This window comes from Netta rufina, assembly GCF_964035555.1.
Source record: "Netta rufina genome assembly, chromosome: 23".
NCBI classification, from domain to species: Eukaryota; Metazoa; Chordata; class Aves; order Anseriformes; family Anatidae; genus Netta; species Netta rufina.
In genome coordinates, this window is record NC_140147.1 from 474,772 (window position 1) to 491,162 (window position 16,391).

Below are 16,391 nucleotides of genomic sequence, written 5' to 3' on the forward strand. Positions count from 1 at the left end.
GATCCTCATCCTTTCGTTCCCCCATACTGTGTATGGGGCAGATCCCTGCCCCAGTTCTGCACTTTGCTTTCCCCACTGTAAAGCGGAGTAAATCTATAACTTGTAAAAAATAATCTTAAACTCATAACATAAATTGAGAGAAAATCCTTGGCTTCTTATAAACACAAGACTAACATAGTATCACACACTACTGCTTACTGTTTTTATTATTGCTAGGTTATTATCAGATATTTCGTGCAATAAAACCTTATTTGATTTCTATTAATATTTGATGGCCAAACAAGCAAATTCCAAAGGTCAATTTTCTTATGAAGTGCCTCACAAGAGAAGGCTAGCACCGTGTTCCTTTTGCACACAGCCTGTGACAGAGAGATCAGGTAAGTTACACGGGAGGGCGTTGTACCACAATCTTTACGACATTTTTGCTTTCATCAAAAGCAGCTTCACCCCTGCTCCCTTCTTGGCTCACTGTGCAGTCCTGTACGTGGGTTGTACCAGGAAGTAAGGCTGCGTGCTTCGGTGCAGTTAATTAACTACATGCTCTTCCACAAGTCATACAACTTAATACAGGAAAAAAGATGATGAAAAGGTAGCAAGAAAAGAAATATATTACAAGTGGAAAAGTTCTGCTTCAGCATGTCTGCTTGGAGGATCAGAGTCCTGGTAGCACTGTGCTTCCTGCGGCAGCCGAGAGGTACAGTACTGCTGGCTTTGTTACTTGCATTTCGCCATGCTATGGGGCTTTGCTTGTCAGAGGAAAGACATACACAGAGAAGTTTTAAGCAGTGAGAGTGGGAATGACCCACATCAAGTAAAATATTCTGCTGTAAAGAAATGGCAATTCAAAATCTGTCTACAGAACACGTCTAGTTGAAGAGTAGCGATGTATTTACCTGCCACAGTTAGTGCCAGAAAGCACACCGGCAAGCCTGCGTGCTGCATCTTGCTGTACTTGTGATACAGTCTGCCTTGGGAGAACTGGGCCTGAGTGCTGTGACCCAGTTGTGTCTGCCTCGTCTAGGGGCTCGGAGGTGGGAGCACAAGGGAGTCAGGCTGGAACTTGTGGGGTTGTAAACCGGATCGCAGGGAAATCCGGTGAGACCATGGGGGAAGCTGCTAAAATTATAGAATTGGATGGATTTCCCACACTTAGGTCCTAATTCTGAAAGCTGTTGAGATGAAGACATTTTATGAGAGATGAGGAAAACACAACTACGACACAGACATACCTGTTTCCAAAACCAGTTTACAGTTAAAAATTAATTGAGCTGCTTAGAACAATTTTGAAAACACCTTGATCAAAAACAGGTGATATTTCCTATCCCCAGAGCCCTGCTTAATCATTACATAATTGTCCCTTTCAATTAGGTCATATTCAGCTTCCCCCTCCTCAGAATGTTACATTACTGTCAAAAGATTTTGACATGATTTTGACATGGACTCCAGGAGAAGGATCTCCACCAGATGTGGCATACACTGTGAGGTATGAAAGGTAAGTGCTTATCAAGGATGTCTCATCGAAAGTATGGCACGATGCAAACATCTGTGGATGTACGTTTAGCAATGGCATTACTATCGGTGATCTGACTGCATTCTTTCACCAAAACCAATCCTTATCTGTCTGGAAACTCTGAATTCTGAGCAAGATTTGGTGTCTTTCCTGCAAAACACTTCCTTCTCTTGCTCTATGAAGTACAACAAAACAGCATGCTTAATATTGTGATGTTTGTTTCTTCTTTTAGCCAGGAACGCATGGACAAATGGATAAAGGTTCGTCATTGTAAAAATATCCACAGTACCTCTTGCAACCTGACTTGTGTACTTCCAAACTTCTTCATTAAATTCCGGGCTCGAGTGAAAGCTATTTCTGGAAAACTCCAGTCGCCATGGGTAGAATCCCAATTCAAGGAATACTATTTGGATGGTGAGTGCCTGTTGGGTTACAGCCTGGCTGAAAGGACACCCCAACAACATTGCTTGCTTGAGCAAATCAGTTAAACCACATACAGAAGAAAGACAAAGAGTAAGAGGCAGCTTTATGAATACCAGATTTGAGAGTGCACAAACAACAAGCCACAATGATTTGAAAATAGTTTGTAGCAGGTATCAGAATTTGTTTCATCAGTGCTGTAGGTAAACAAGCTGGTTTCAAGCTCTCCACAGTGGAAAGACAGCACCAGCAGGGGTATATTAAATCAATTTTTTTAAAAAAGGTATTCCTTTGCCTTCTTTCTTCCTTCATGTCCATCACAGGGTATTAGCTAGAAGTTTAGATCAATCACATAAAATATTACTTCTGTGAAATTATGATGTAAGCAAGCACTATTCTTATGTCTGATTGATCATTTACAGTGGAACTGGCTCCCCCAGTGCTAAATGTGAACGTACAGGAGAACGTACTCCATGTGAATGCCACCTTCCCTTTGGCCACCTGTGTGGAGAGTTTCTCCTGGATGTATGACTTGAACCTTTGGGAAGCTGGATCTGAAGACAAGGTCAGTAGAAGTGGCATTTCTTAGATGAAGTGGAGGAATGATGCCCAGCTGAATTGAAATGGCTGCAAAATACTAGGCAGAGAGTGACTGGATCCAGGGCCTAGAGAAACTGAAATGGTCAAACCAGAGTCGAACTAAAGCCAGAGAATAAATGAATGCATTACAGTCAGCATCCTTATTTTATCAGTAACTCCCTCTCTTATTCTATTCCTGTTTTTATCAGAGAAAATGTGATGGTGAGGCTACACCACAGTCAGCATAATAGAGAAATATCTGAGGTTTAAAACAGCTAGTTCAGGTACTGCTAACAGTGTAGCTGTGGCAGCAAAGAACATAACCCACCTGAAATCCCACCCAAGAAACCATAAGGCCTAGGAGAGATGCTTGCTTTTTGTAGCAAGTGCCACTCCACACACCTAACCACTGGAGCCATGCAGTATGATGAAGAGAATCATAGGCTCAAAAAGTAGAGAAGCAGCATCTGAATAATGAAAGAATCATCTTTCTAACCATCTGTTCTTTTTGTTTCTAAACAGAAGCAATACGAAAGTATCTTTAGGAAGAATACAGTGACTATCGACACCACTGCGCTTAGAGGCAACTACTGCTTGAGTGCCAGATCCTCCTTCCAAAGCATTGGCTTCAAGTACAGCAAATTCTCCCAACCAGTGTGCATGGTTTTAAACCGTAAAGGTATGTCCCAAGGAAGGATGTGTTAAGATGTCAAATGGGAGTAGGGCTAAGTCAAAGATTTCCATCAAATCTAGCTTTTCAACAACAACAACAAAGCCTTCCAGTTAAACAGATTGGTTGGATTTTCTGGTGAAAGGTGACTGCTTTCTATAGAAATGTTTTCATTAAAAAATTCCACCTCTAATGTATTTCCAGAAAATCTTGAAATATTATACTCGAGTTATGGTCACGCTGAAATTTTGGGAATTATCAAATTTCTCCTAAAAAAAAAAAAAAAAAAAGTTAATAAAGTCTCATTTTTGACCTACTCTAAGTAAGGCACTGGCTGGTATCAACATTCATTTCTATCTGTGACTCTGGCTTAGAGGCTGGTCTTAGGCAAATCTGTTATCTTAATTTGTAAAATAAGGCTCTCAAGCCATAACATTTTCTGAGACTTCTAAAAGAAAAGCTAAGAATAAGAGCCCATTATTTAAATTTACCATCACTTTAATTTGCTTAAAATGTTATCAACTGAAAAAAAAACTTAGTAACATTGCTATGAAGATGATGCCAGAAGTGATCTACAGGGTCCAGCATCCAAAGCTCTGACCTTAGTGAAATAACCAGTTTCTCCTCAGAGATTATGGAGAAAATGAAGCTACTTTTGATAGCATGCTCTGGTAAAAAATTAGACTCAGCCTGTTTATGTTGAAAGAAAAAAAAAAAAAAAAAAGAAAAAAAGAACAAAGAATAAAGGAGATTATTTTGCTCTTTTTCAGCAGTGGAATGGAAGCTCCCATACTCTGCCATGATCCCCGTGTTTGTTTTCCCTGTCCTTCTGGCAAGTGTCTTCATCGCCTGGCTGCTGAAACAAGACGCTAAGCACAAGAAGCTGCCTCGTGCTTTGGTACGGCCCAGAGGCTGGGCTGCCGCCCGACTTGATGTCTGGCTGATTTTCGGAGGGTGGCTGGGGAGGAGTGGAGGAGCTGCATGTGTGCCACATTTCTCAGTTCTGCATTCAGAAATACCGTTATAAGGCAGCTTTGGTTCTGGCATATCCTATGTCCAAACTTCTCTTTTAAAAGCACCACCAACTCTCTGATCTGTCTTGTTTCTTTTCCCTGGTAGGATTTAACTAATTATAAAGTTGCTGGACCACCCTTTCACTGTGAGCTCCGTGAGCAGTTTCTCGTGGACTCTCTGACCTGCACAGAGCAGCCAGTGTCACAAGGGAAGAAAAACAGAACGTCACCAAGAAACAACCTACCATGTATGACTTCTTTCTTGTCGTCATCGTCATCAGAAGAGGAGGAGGAAGATGAAGAAGACAGCAGGACTTTCATCCCATACACTGAAATGCGTCACTTTCCAAAGCGATGCCTGAAGTACCAGCCGTCCAGAACTGCTGGGCCAGAAACAGGCATGGACTCCACATCTGGCGGTCTCTCTGTGGACAGCGGATCTGTGCTGGACTTCACGGCCTCGGGTTTCTCTTTCTTTCCAGTGAGACAGAATGAAGTGGACACCTCAGGATCCCATGGAAGTGAAAAGGCACTTCCTCACAGCTCCTCTTTGGGAAGAATATCCCTCACTGACGTGAGATTCCCAGGTCCCGAGGAACACGGACAGCATGATACAGACCCGGAGGACTGCCTGGAAATGACCCCCCTCCAAACACCGCTGAACAGGATTTGTGCCAGCCTTCCAGCTGACGAGCACTGCCTGCACAGGAAGCATCAGCACGTCACCACGTGTCACCAGAAACCACTAGCTGATCTGCCCGTCCAGGTCAGGGAGAAGTCACAGCTCAGTGTGGATCCCAGCATGGAGCAACTCATCTGCTTTCAGACCTTACAGGTGGCAGAAGATGAAGGTATTGCAAGTGACTGTGACAGCGATCATTTTATAGAAGGGACACCTCCTGCATCCACAGTACTAAGTGATGCATTTGGAACTTCAAATATGGAGGGAAAATATAATCAAGAGTTTAAATTAAAAGGCTATCAGCACACACATTACATGGGAAGAAGCTAGAGTACCCCTGAAGTTCTGTGGTGTGCCTGGAAAGTGGTAGAGAGCTCTAGATACCTGGGCAAGGGTACCTAGACGAGAACAAGGACAAATAACTGTCAGTGCTGTGTTTATTTATTTATTTATTTGTCTACATGGAATTTTTTCTATTGATGTGTGGCCTATCAAGGATACGGCTTTAGGGACAGAGGAGGTGTATTTTTACTGCAACATAACTAATGGACATTCCCCGTGCCTCTGTACAAGACAGATGTGAGACAGCATTGAAACCACGGCACAAGGCACGCTACCTGAACCCAGCCAGGGTGAGGCATGTGTGGTACCTCGTGGAGCTATCACGCAGCTAACACACAGTGCCTTGTGCTCACTTGAGAGCAAGATAACTTTTACATGAGTTATGAAAGGCAAAAACATTTCTGAGATGGCAAAAACATAACCCTGTGTGAAACCATCAGATGGGTTCTGAAAATGCAGCGTGTTGTGCCTGCATGTTGGTTTGAGCCAGGATGAAAACACCGAACATCACATTTGCTTCTGTATAATGGCAAAACTGCACTCCTGCTTGGCTGGAAGCACCTTACAGAGACATTTAGCAACCTTTGCTTTTTATGGGATGAAAAGATCTCCCTCTCAATCTACAGAGATCACCTTCTATGTTTCAGTGGAGTGAACTGAAGTCAAAGTGAGAAATGTGCAGCATGTTTGTTTATTTATTTTGCTTTTTTATACAAATGTATATATACGTACTGATTGCCCCTGCTGTGCAGAATGAGAGCTGCTGCATGCAGAGGAAATAATATTTTCATAGATAACTGTGTGTGTGTGTGTTTATGTTTCCCAGAACTGCAAAGGGTGACTGCAGCTCATCTTGAAAAGCATATTTGAAAGCAGGACCCCATCATGGGCATCCCATTTCTACTGCTTTTGTCCGAGTGAAGTTCTGTGAAACTTCTTGGCTAGGTCTCTATCTTGGTCACTGAACAACCAGGAGCGTGGCTGTCTCTGTAAGCAAAGAATCAAATAGGAAGTCCACCTACAAAAGTCACAGGAGGGACAGGACCACTCTTGACATTGATACTGACTTTTGCAGAGTATTTTTCATGTGCACCCTTCACATCCCACAGAAACATATTTTCCCATTTTTTTCCCCAGTAAAAGGAGGAAAACAAAGCATTTACAGAAAGAGGGAGTCACACAATAGCCATTCTCTGCATTCAGAGAGAGTTGTCTCAGATGAGGGAAAGGTGTTGATTGGGGCTATTAATATTGACATCTTTAGAGAATTGGGAGAACAACATCAGAAAGAGTTAGGGGGTTATATGAGGTGTTGGGTACTGCTTTGAAGAGGAAAGCAAGACACACTAAGATCCCAAATTAAAAATAAAAATGGAGGTGGTAGAAAAGATTAATCAACTAGAATTCTACTTTTTTTTCTTACCCATTTCTCCCGGAGTATCCTTAGGTACATCCTGTACTGTAATGCCTCCTGTCAATTTAGAAAGAGATAGATCATCCAAATATAATTACCACCCATTTTCTTGTGCAATCAAGAAAACCCCCTAGGCTTTGGTTTCCAGGAAGCTCAGAAGTTGTGTAACCTCTACAAAATGATTTGGACATGTCACAGCTCTGCAAACAGGGCCCGTGACCAGTTCTTGGTCTTGTCCAGGTCTTCTCAGGATGAAAGCTGGGGAGAAGGCTGCAGGCAGGAGAGCTGTACTGGTGGGGGCAGCATCCCACTCCTAGATATTTTGCCAGGGCTTGAGACCTGGTTTCCACTGGAAAGGGACGAGGGGCAGCCAGAGCCACCTCTGCTCGAGCAGTCATTCCGTATCCTCCATCCTACTTAGTGCCTGTAGCTGTGTGACAAGGAAAGCTCTCCATTCTCATCAAGAGATATGATCCAGTCCTCCAAAAATCTGACCATTGCTCATCTAAGCAGCCACTAAAATTAACTGTAGGTCTACAACTGCCTCTGAGAAAAGCTATGAAGCAACTGGGGTCAGATATGCTCCTGCTGCAGAAAGGTGACCTCCCCTTTCCTTCACCACGTGAAGAACCTCTGCAGCCACCTGGCAGTGCGCAGGCCCTGGCACACCTGAGGAGCCTGTGCTCTGCCCAGGGCTGAGCGTTAGTCAGTTGGCTCCCACCCATGCCCAGCACGAACAATAGAAGAGCTTAAAAACTAATGATCTGCCTGACTCTCATTTTAACAAAATACCCAAAGGTATTTCTTGAGGAAATAGGTGTGTTGTTTGCAGCAGTTATAAAATCAGCTATGAGCACGGCACTAAATATTAACTTCTAGAGTTCCAAACAGTCAAAGCTATCCAACCAGAAAAGCAAACCCCAAAACTGAGAAACCTCAGTGAGGGCTTTTAGGCAGGAAGCTCTTTATCAGGAAAATGGCATTTGGCTCTCGTTCAAGAAAAAACCGGGGATTTTCTAAGCCTCTGGCTCGTGCACCTTTGTACAGTTAGGTGTGTATACTCAGAGGGGGTGAGGTGTTCCTGTTGTCACTCTGCTGTTCTCTCTCCTGTGCTTACACATGCGCACAGGTCTTCAGCTGGTGATCTCAGATGAGAATGCAGGCGGGATAGCAGCTCTGCAGCCTGTTACTGGGCAACAAATCCAACTCAGCCTCACAAGCAAGAATTTAGCTGTTGTAAAAGGTGATTCATCTGCACACAGGATCCACTGCCTGTTCTCCCAGCCCGGCTTGCTTAGCTATTCATGAAGAAATTTCTGATCGTCTTGGCTGTGTGTTCAGTGGTCGGTAAGTTCTGACTTCTTTCCTATCACTGACCGCGGGTGTTTCAGTTTGGGCATGTAGTATGGGAAGCAGCTCAGTCATTTGCCCTGAAACAAGACCTAGAGAATGAGTTGTTGTTTGAGGTTGTTCAAAAGCTCTCTCCTTTTAATATTTTCAAAGTATTGTTGGTGTGCTCAGTGCTTTAAGGATTAGTAGGGAGAAGAAATGATTCCCTCAATCCAAAGTGTTTGCCACTGGCTTAATGCAACCCAAATCCTACAGAAGTAAAGGATATTCTCTGACTTCAGGGGATTTTGGATCACCCCCTGTGTCTTACACAGATACACACAATCAGCCCTAATTTTAAAAGGGGTACAAACAAATAATATATCCCTAAAAGCCATTCAATCCTAAACCAAATGTGGCAAACCCACTCCTGGGTGAATCAAGCATAAACTTGCTATGTTTTCAAATGACAGCTTCTCAGCAGGGAACCTTAGCATTCATCTGCTTCTGCTCTGCTTTTCTGAGTATGTGTCTATGACCTTACACAGTAGGGAAGGTGCCTACAGAAACTTCTGAAGCAGGGGGACTTTCACACCAAAATATCATGGTTCTTCCTGCCCATGCTGATTGTGCTTGTGTTACACTGGTTTGCATAACCATGTCTTAGTATGGATAAAGGTGGGAAGATGGAGATTTCCTACATCTGATACGATCGGGGTACTGGTGACTCGGTCTCAAGGTGATCAGACAGGGAAACCCACCCGCTTTGTGCCGCCAAAGGAGGAGGCTGTGCTCAGCTAGCATTTGGAGTAGACCTGAGCCTATTTCTGTGTTGCTTCCCTGCCAAAATGCCTTACCCAACAAGACTGATAACTGGATCTGTGTCTTTCTGACTAATTCTCCTCCTGTACAGCACAATGGGTCAAACTGCTGCCACACAGTTCTCCATGGAAGCAGCTGGAGGGAAAGCTTGGGGAAGATCCAGGGACTGGCATATTTTAGTCCCTGCTCTACCACAACTGTTCAGTGCAATCTTGTCCAAGTCCCCCCCAGTCTGGTCCTAAATTTTCCCATCTGTAAAATGCTGCTACTTCTACCTGTTTATCACAGTTTTTTTCAGTGGGGTTGCATTGATTGTGTGTGTCTGTTTACAAGAACAGTAACTGGACTGTTCATTTCCAACAAGAGCAGGCAGAAGCTCCATTAGTTCAAGGAGTTTATCAGTACTGCAAAGCAAGGGTTAAAAGTAATGTATAAACTGCATAACTTTGAGGACGTGTCTATAATTCAGATTTACAGAGCTCATAGATTCTGAAGGTTACTGCCCAAGGTCCTGTGAATCAGCCTTGAGGAAATGTGGCACCGTGTGTTCTGGTTACAGGAGGGACCCCGAAGTCTCCAGGACACTGCAGCAGCTGCTCATAGCCAGGTTGCTGCAGGTGGATCATGGTGGCATTCTGCTCAAACATCCCCAAACAAGGGCATGTTTGCCAGGGCAAGGGACATTTCAGCTTCGTAAATCTAGAGCCCATCCTCCGTGGGAAGAGGCACGCAACTTGGTCTGCAGGGAGCCAGGAGCTGTTTGCCCTCACCCTGGCACACCCAGATCAGAGTCCAGGTCTCAGGTCTGTCGAGTGTCGCTCTGCACAGGCAGTCTCCATCCCATAAAACATGGACCATGAGCGGCTAATGGCCATCACATCTGCAGTGATATGAGACTGATCTAAACACACTACTTCCCTGAGTCTGGGCAGAAGTGGTGGCATTCACAGATTTGAATCTAGCTTGGAAACAGGTTATTTTTCCTAGTTTTCTAGCCATTTAACTGCTTTAAAAGAAACCTGATAAGAAAATCCTGGATTCTCTTTCTGAGTCTTAGTTTTTGAGGCCCTTCTGTAAAAATTCCTGACATAGATTCCTTTGGGATGAGTCAACAATCTGCAAAGCCTACATGGTGATGTGTGCGTGATCTGAGTTCCTGTTCTGTTCAAGCTTCTGCTCTGCAGCCCCTCTCTAGCGACCTGGAAGTGGCATGCCTGCTGTTCAGCCTGCAGAAGGGAAGGCTCCAGGGTCCTCACTGCGACCTTTCAGCACTTAAAGGGGCCTTATAAAAAAGATGGAGAGCGACTCTTTGCTCAATCAGATAATGGCTGGACAAAGGAGAATGGTTTTAAACTAAAAGATGGGAGATTTAGACCAGAGATTAGGAGGAGATTCTTCACTCAGAGGGCAATGAGGCACTGGAACAGGTTTCCCAGAGAGGTTGTGGCTGCCCCATCCCTGGAGGCGTTCAAGACCAGGTTGGATGAGGCCCTGGGCAACCTGATCTAGTGGGTGGCATCCCTGCCCTATGGCAGGGGGTTTGGAACTGGATGACCTTTGAGGTCCCTTCCAACCCAAGCCATTCTGTGATATGATTCTGTTCACCAAATGGCTGAGCAGTGCTGGATCCGTGCTCACCTGAGGGCTGAGATGCCAGAATATGCATTTTAATACCAGTTTCTTTGCTACCCTAGGCATTGCGACTACAGAGAGGTCATCATGTCTGAAACGTGCAGCATTTTCTTCTACAAACTTTGAGAACATCCTGACATGGGAAACTGAAGCAGACATTCCCCCTGGCACAGTATATGATGTCCAGTATAAGCAGTATGTGAAATTTGCTTCTTTTTGGAATTCTGTTGTTCTTGCAGCCACTGTTCTGAGTAGATTTTGCTGTTTCTGCTGCTTGTCTTGCTTTCGTGGAAATGGTTCTGCTTAGGCAAGAACTCAGTAAAGGACAGGATTATTTAAACTGGTGGATGATGCTTAGTTAAGCAAATACTTTTACACCATGGCTTGCCCGTTTTACTCCATTACAGAGCTTTGTCTCAGCAACTTACTTCTCTCTATTCTGCAGTTTCCTCACCTGTAAATACAGGTAATAGCAATTGCCTTCCTCCGGGTCAGTCACTAGAGCTAAAAGAAATCAGACCAGTGCTACACAATAGCTTTGTTGCATTTGGGTAGTTTGCGAAGTCAGCAATGAATTTGCATGCAGTCATTCAGTGCCAGACCGAGCAAAAAACCCCGGAGTCACCGACTGAAGGACACTCTTGTGTGCGCCTTGAAAGGAGCTGCACTTCCTCAAAGCCTTATCCACACAGAAACACCAGTGGGAATGGATTAAGGGCTATAGGCCAGGGGAGGTTTCTCTGCCATTTCATTCCCAGCCACTTGTTAATCGCAATAATTAATTTAAAATCTACTAGTAGTTGGCAAAGCAGCCTGTCTATATCATTCCAGAGGATTGTATTGCATCTGCTATACCAATCAGACTAAAAGCTATTTTGTCCTGTCTAAGGTATGGAGAGAAAGTCTGGCTTAACAAGCGTGAGTGCCAGAACATCACACAGCCTTTCTGCAATCTCACTCATGAAACAGAAAACTTCACTGAGCACTACTACGCCAGGGTGAGGGCCGCTGGCCAGAACTACTGCTCCTCCAGCTGGGTGCGCTCAGAAAGATTTGAACCCAGAAAAGAGAGTACGTACCTCTGCTGAAATCTACTACATCCTGCTTGTTGGGGATTCATCTCTAGTCTCACTGATGTTTAGGACAGTGTTTCCTCTAATTTTAGTATTGCGAGACTCTGTGCTTGCTAGGATGGGAGTGAAAGCTTTCCAGTCCTGAAGAAGGCTTGCTGTTGGGCAAAGAGACAAGTGAGCAAATGGGCAGGGCCAGCCCTGAGGTCTGACGCGGAGTGCAATTAGAGAAGGGGAAAAGCCAGATGTGCTAGAAGGAAGAACTGCTTTTAAGATTGAAGACAGGCAGGAACTTAGTAAGAGACGTGATGGGCAACCTGAGGACAGCCAGTAATGCAGCCATAGGAGCTAGGAAATGTGAACTCCAGCACACCAGGATAAGCAGCCAGACCAACTGATGCTCGGTGCTCCCAGCCCCAAGTGAGCTGCACCACAAATACCACACCCTCTGGACGTCCACTTGCTTGGTCTGTGTACTGAATACTTGTCAAGAATAATTCAGGGTGGCATTAGCAGTCAGTGGCTATGAAAAGCCTTCAGATCTTTGCATGAAATAAGCCATGAAAGAGCCACGTAGTTGCTTTGATCACAAAACATTCACTTCACATTGCAGCATAAGCTTTAATGCTCCTCGTGAGGTGACCCTATTCCCCAAAGCCATTCTTTTAACTATTTTAAGCTACTTGAAGGAGTACTGAGTGCTGCTTTTAAATACGGATTGTGTTAAACCTCTGTGTTCTGCATTGTGCATACCCTTCACTGAAGATAAGTTTCAACACCCAAGACCTGAACTGCTCTAAAGGCAAAATCTGAAGCAGGATGGGAATAGGAACGTAGGTAGCAGTTAGCTGAGTGCCCTGTGGTGGGATCCCACACTCAGCTCAGCACAAACACACGAGGGAGGATGCTTCTGTGCAGGAAAAGGAACCAACACAGAAACAGTGAGAGCAGGGTCCTAAGGAAAAGCCTGAGGAAGGAATTTCTAGAGACAAACACTGGCTAAACGGGGCAGAACCCTGAGGAAAGGCATTATCCCCCTTTTCCTGATTTTTCTGTGGTCAACAAAATGCAGCCCAAATACTTTTTTGATTATACACAGGCATAATCATTTACAGTCAGACTGCTGTGTGCATAAGATGTGTATAAAACACTCTGATAACATATTAGCTTTAATCTTAACAATTGACACTTCCTGTTCTGTCTTTTCTAGCTGTTATTGGAGCACCAGAATTAGAGTATATTCCTTATGTACGGTCCATAAAGTTTCTTATACGGCCCCCCTATACTCCGCTGAGAGGTGAGGATGGCCACCAGCTAACCATAGAGGACATTTATAGCAAATTTGGTCCTGTTGATTATCACTTAACACTGTTCAACCAACGGACACACCAAAAGGTAAAGTACAACCTCAGGCCACTAGCCACTGACTTTTGTAAATCACATTTTGCATGAGGTGGAGAAGGACATCAGAACTGGTACATGATAGAGGAGATTTCTGATGCACAAGGGAAAGAAACTGTGTCTTTGACTTTCAGCAGGCAAGAGGAACTTTAAGCATTCCTCTAAAATTTTGGAAATGAAACTAAAGTCCACCACATTACAGTATCAGTAACAAAAAGTAAAGCTGACAGTGACGGAAAAATAAAGTGACATAGTTCAAGTATGAATGAAGTGAAATGCAAAAACTAAATGCAGTAATAGTAGAAAGGAAATTGTGTATTTAGAATTCCATATATACAGAATTATTACGGTCCTGTAGCACGCTATTAGTAACTTAAATATGCTGAATTCTGCAATCTGAGTTGAGGAAATTGTATGTATTTTATCTTTCTAAAATGTAGCATTTTCCTTTATTTTAAATAGTGGATAAAGAATGAGCACAACAAAGAATTTGAAGTTATCAACTTGGACCCAGACATGGAATATAATGGAACAGTGTACATATACCTCCGTGAGAGAAGCAGCAAATCCCAAGTATTTCGGGTGAAAACTCTACCAGGTGAGGCTGTTAACTCTGCTCAGCTAAAAGTCTACCTAGGCTATTGGGTGCACAAAAGAGGCCAGTTTTTAGCTGGTGCTAAATATCATGTCCTTACTAAACATTCTGAACCAATGCAAAGTTTCCTAATTTAAAAATCGAGTCCTATGAGATCATTTAGATGATGCCATGCATTTTTCCAACCCAATGCTCTGAAGCTACATTTTCACTTTGTTCTTTCCCTCACTAACCAGACACCACGTGGCTTCTCTACTGCTTTGTTGCACTCGGATTCTGTGCCGGGCTGGTGTTTGCTGCAATTAGCTACGTGATCTATAAATACGTCAAGCAGCACAGTGCACAGCCTATGTCTTTGGTAAGTGTTCTTAAACCATTGCAGCAGAACTTTAAACCACTCAGGACCATGCAAATGCACCTGAAAACAGCACTAACTGAGGAGGATGAATGTGCATGCAAGGGCATTGTCTGGGCATTCACTGCATTCACTGCAGACTGCTGGCAGTTTTAATTTGGTCATCCTTACACACATAGAGAAAATTTCTTGCAGGGAGTTGTAATGTAAGATGCCAAAGATGCCTGCAGATTTGAAGGATCTTGGTTATTCTAATAAATGAAATAAATTGTTTATATCGTTCCTAAAGGAGAGCAAGGCTTTTAATTTTTTAAGAATCTAAAGCAAACCTTCAAAGTCGCAGACTTCTTGTTAATAGCTCATGTTTGTCTGTCTATTTCAACAGGACTTCAGAGGGATTTCATCATTCCAGCCTCTCACACTGACGGTGGAGCATATTATAAAGCCCATCAATTTATCCAAACCTTCGCTTCTCATCCCTGAAGTGCAGTTAGCGCAGATCAGCCAGCATCTGGACAGAGCCCTGGAGCCACCACGACCCCCCTGCCCACCAGAAGCTACCTACCAGCACCAGGCTGACGTGCAGGCGTCCCAGCTGCCCGCTCAGCCACCCTGCCCGGCAAGCACAAGTCCTGCTTACGCTCCCCAGAGAGCCGAGCAAAGCGTCTCCAGCCTCCCCCTGACCTACGGGGTGTGTGTCGATGGCATGGACCATATTGACAAGAACAATTTGCACCCAAACCAAGTGCTAAAGGAAGTTTCTCCAGATAGCTTTGCTGCTGTGAAGCTTGTAAACCAGGTGCTGGGCAAAAGCTGCAGCCACTGGAGTTATAAAGAACAGAGGCCAAACGTGGCACTGTGGGGCAGCGGTGACGCGGGGGAGCCAGCTCTCGTGCAGCAGAGCCCTGGGCAAACGCAGCAGCTGCTGTTGCAGACTGACGGGACTGAAAATAAAGTGCACGTACCCCAGCTGGCGCTGTCTTTGGTGGGACAAGGAGGATGCTATAGACAGCAGACAGCAGCACTGCCGCTGTTGTTGTCTTCGGTTATGGTTGATGGGGACCAGGTTTCAGAGGATGAATCTCTGCCATCTCCATCAGCAGCTCTCCTCCTCTCGGTCAGTACTGGCAACAGTTTCCCTGGGGAGAGCAACACAGAGTGGTGGATGTCATCAGGTTCAGTGTCACATCCTGAAAATAAATTTTACTTCCAAGAAACTCAAGAAACACAGAAGTTAACAGCAGCAAAGGATCTTAGCTGCACTAAACTGGATAATGTTCTGTCCCAGGACACTATCTCAGACCGGGGTAATGGCTTTTCTCTCACTACACTGTTCAAAGACCTGAACCTGAAAGTACTGTGGGATCAAGAAGATGAAAACGCAGAATTTTATTAAGAAAAGACAATAATATCAAAATCCAGATTCTGTTTGCTTACATAACATAGTAACATATCCTGAAAACAGTACAAGGCAAATAAACATAGCTAATCTCGGATGTATTGTAACAGGGCACTGAGCTGTTCCCACTATTGTTCTCTCATGGGCTCTGGTACCTTACTAATATTATTTCTCCCTGGTATGCTATGATACTGTATCTTAGCACTTAATTAGTACATCTTCACTCTGTGGATATTCTTCAGACTGGTTATGAATTGGACTACTTTCAAGCTGAGTTAGGATTCAAGTTCAAATTCCAGATTCAGTTTCCTGAAATCTTGGCTAAGTTCACAATATAAACTGTATTTGTTCTTTACCAACACCAAACAGCCAGGTCCAAAATATGCCCATGCTTTGAAGAAATTAAAGTGCAGATGTATGCAAAGCTAAAAGAATTAAAACAATGTGGTACAGTAGAAAAATGAAATATATATTTGTGTTCTACCCTTGGATATACATGTATGATTCTTGCAAAGCTACTTCCATAGAATGGACTTTGCCTTTAAAGCAGTCATTGAAACTGTGGTAATAGCTCCTGATGCAGCAGTTCTGAGAAACTAAATGCCCTCTATTCTGCTGTGCTCTTTAATGATTGTAGAAAGATGAAAACTTTCGTCTGTACAGCAGAATGATGCACTCTTGGCCCAGCCCTGACGTATTCTTCAACTGCTGCTGCTTTCTTTCTCATGAAATAGTCACCCATTCTCTTCTTCCTTAGAAATCCCCAGGGACAAAGCGGCGAGGCTCACACTCCACATAGGCAGGAACACAAGGATTTACACCAGTCTCAGTTCAGCCCCATGAACCCTGAATGAATACTGAGTGCATTACTCTCTGTAATCTACCACGGAGACCAGGGAGGTGTTGAGCTGCTTCCTCCCATCCTTCCCTGGCACTACCAGCGAGGAACATGCTCCATGTGAATGATGGAGAGGAATCTACAACTGCAGAGGTCTCCTCTACCTCTGTTACCAGCACAGCCACCTCTAGGGCTGAAATGAAGCGAAACCAACATAAGCTGACAGCCAAATTCCTTTAGGGCTGCAGCTTTGCCAAAAGCAAGCTAAATGGTATTTACCTGGGGAACAGAGATGGCAATTGTTTTTCATTAAGAAGAGA

The 16,391-nt window shown here is 44.0% G+C and overlaps 2 protein-coding genes across 2 annotated transcripts; both read left to right on the forward strand.

Moving 5' to 3' along the window:
* Positions 1–636: 636 nt before the first annotated feature.
* On the forward strand, positions 637–5,204 carry IFNLR1 (interferon lambda receptor 1; the record flags this gene model as incomplete). The annotated part of the gene is made up of 7 exons (XM_084300514.1): positions 637–694; positions 1,369–1,492; positions 1,743–1,924; positions 2,353–2,495; positions 3,032–3,188; positions 3,953–4,077; positions 4,299–5,204. 7 exons carry the CDS (start codon positions 637–639, stop codon positions 5,202–5,204), a joined length of 1,695 nt encoding a protein of 564 aa, XP_084156640.1.
* A 2,730-nt stretch (positions 5,205–7,934) lies between these two features.
* IL22RA1 (interleukin 22 receptor subunit alpha 1) lies at positions 7,935–15,230 on the forward strand (the record flags this gene model as incomplete). The annotated part of the gene is made up of 7 exons (XM_084300577.1): positions 7,935–7,977; positions 10,476–10,608; positions 11,303–11,484; positions 12,694–12,878; positions 13,347–13,482; positions 13,716–13,837; positions 14,220–15,230. The coding sequence occupies 7 exons, from the start codon at positions 7,935–7,937 to the stop codon at positions 15,228–15,230; spliced, it is 1,812 nt and encodes a 603-aa protein (XP_084156703.1).
* Between the last annotated feature and the right edge of the window lie 1,161 nt (positions 15,231–16,391).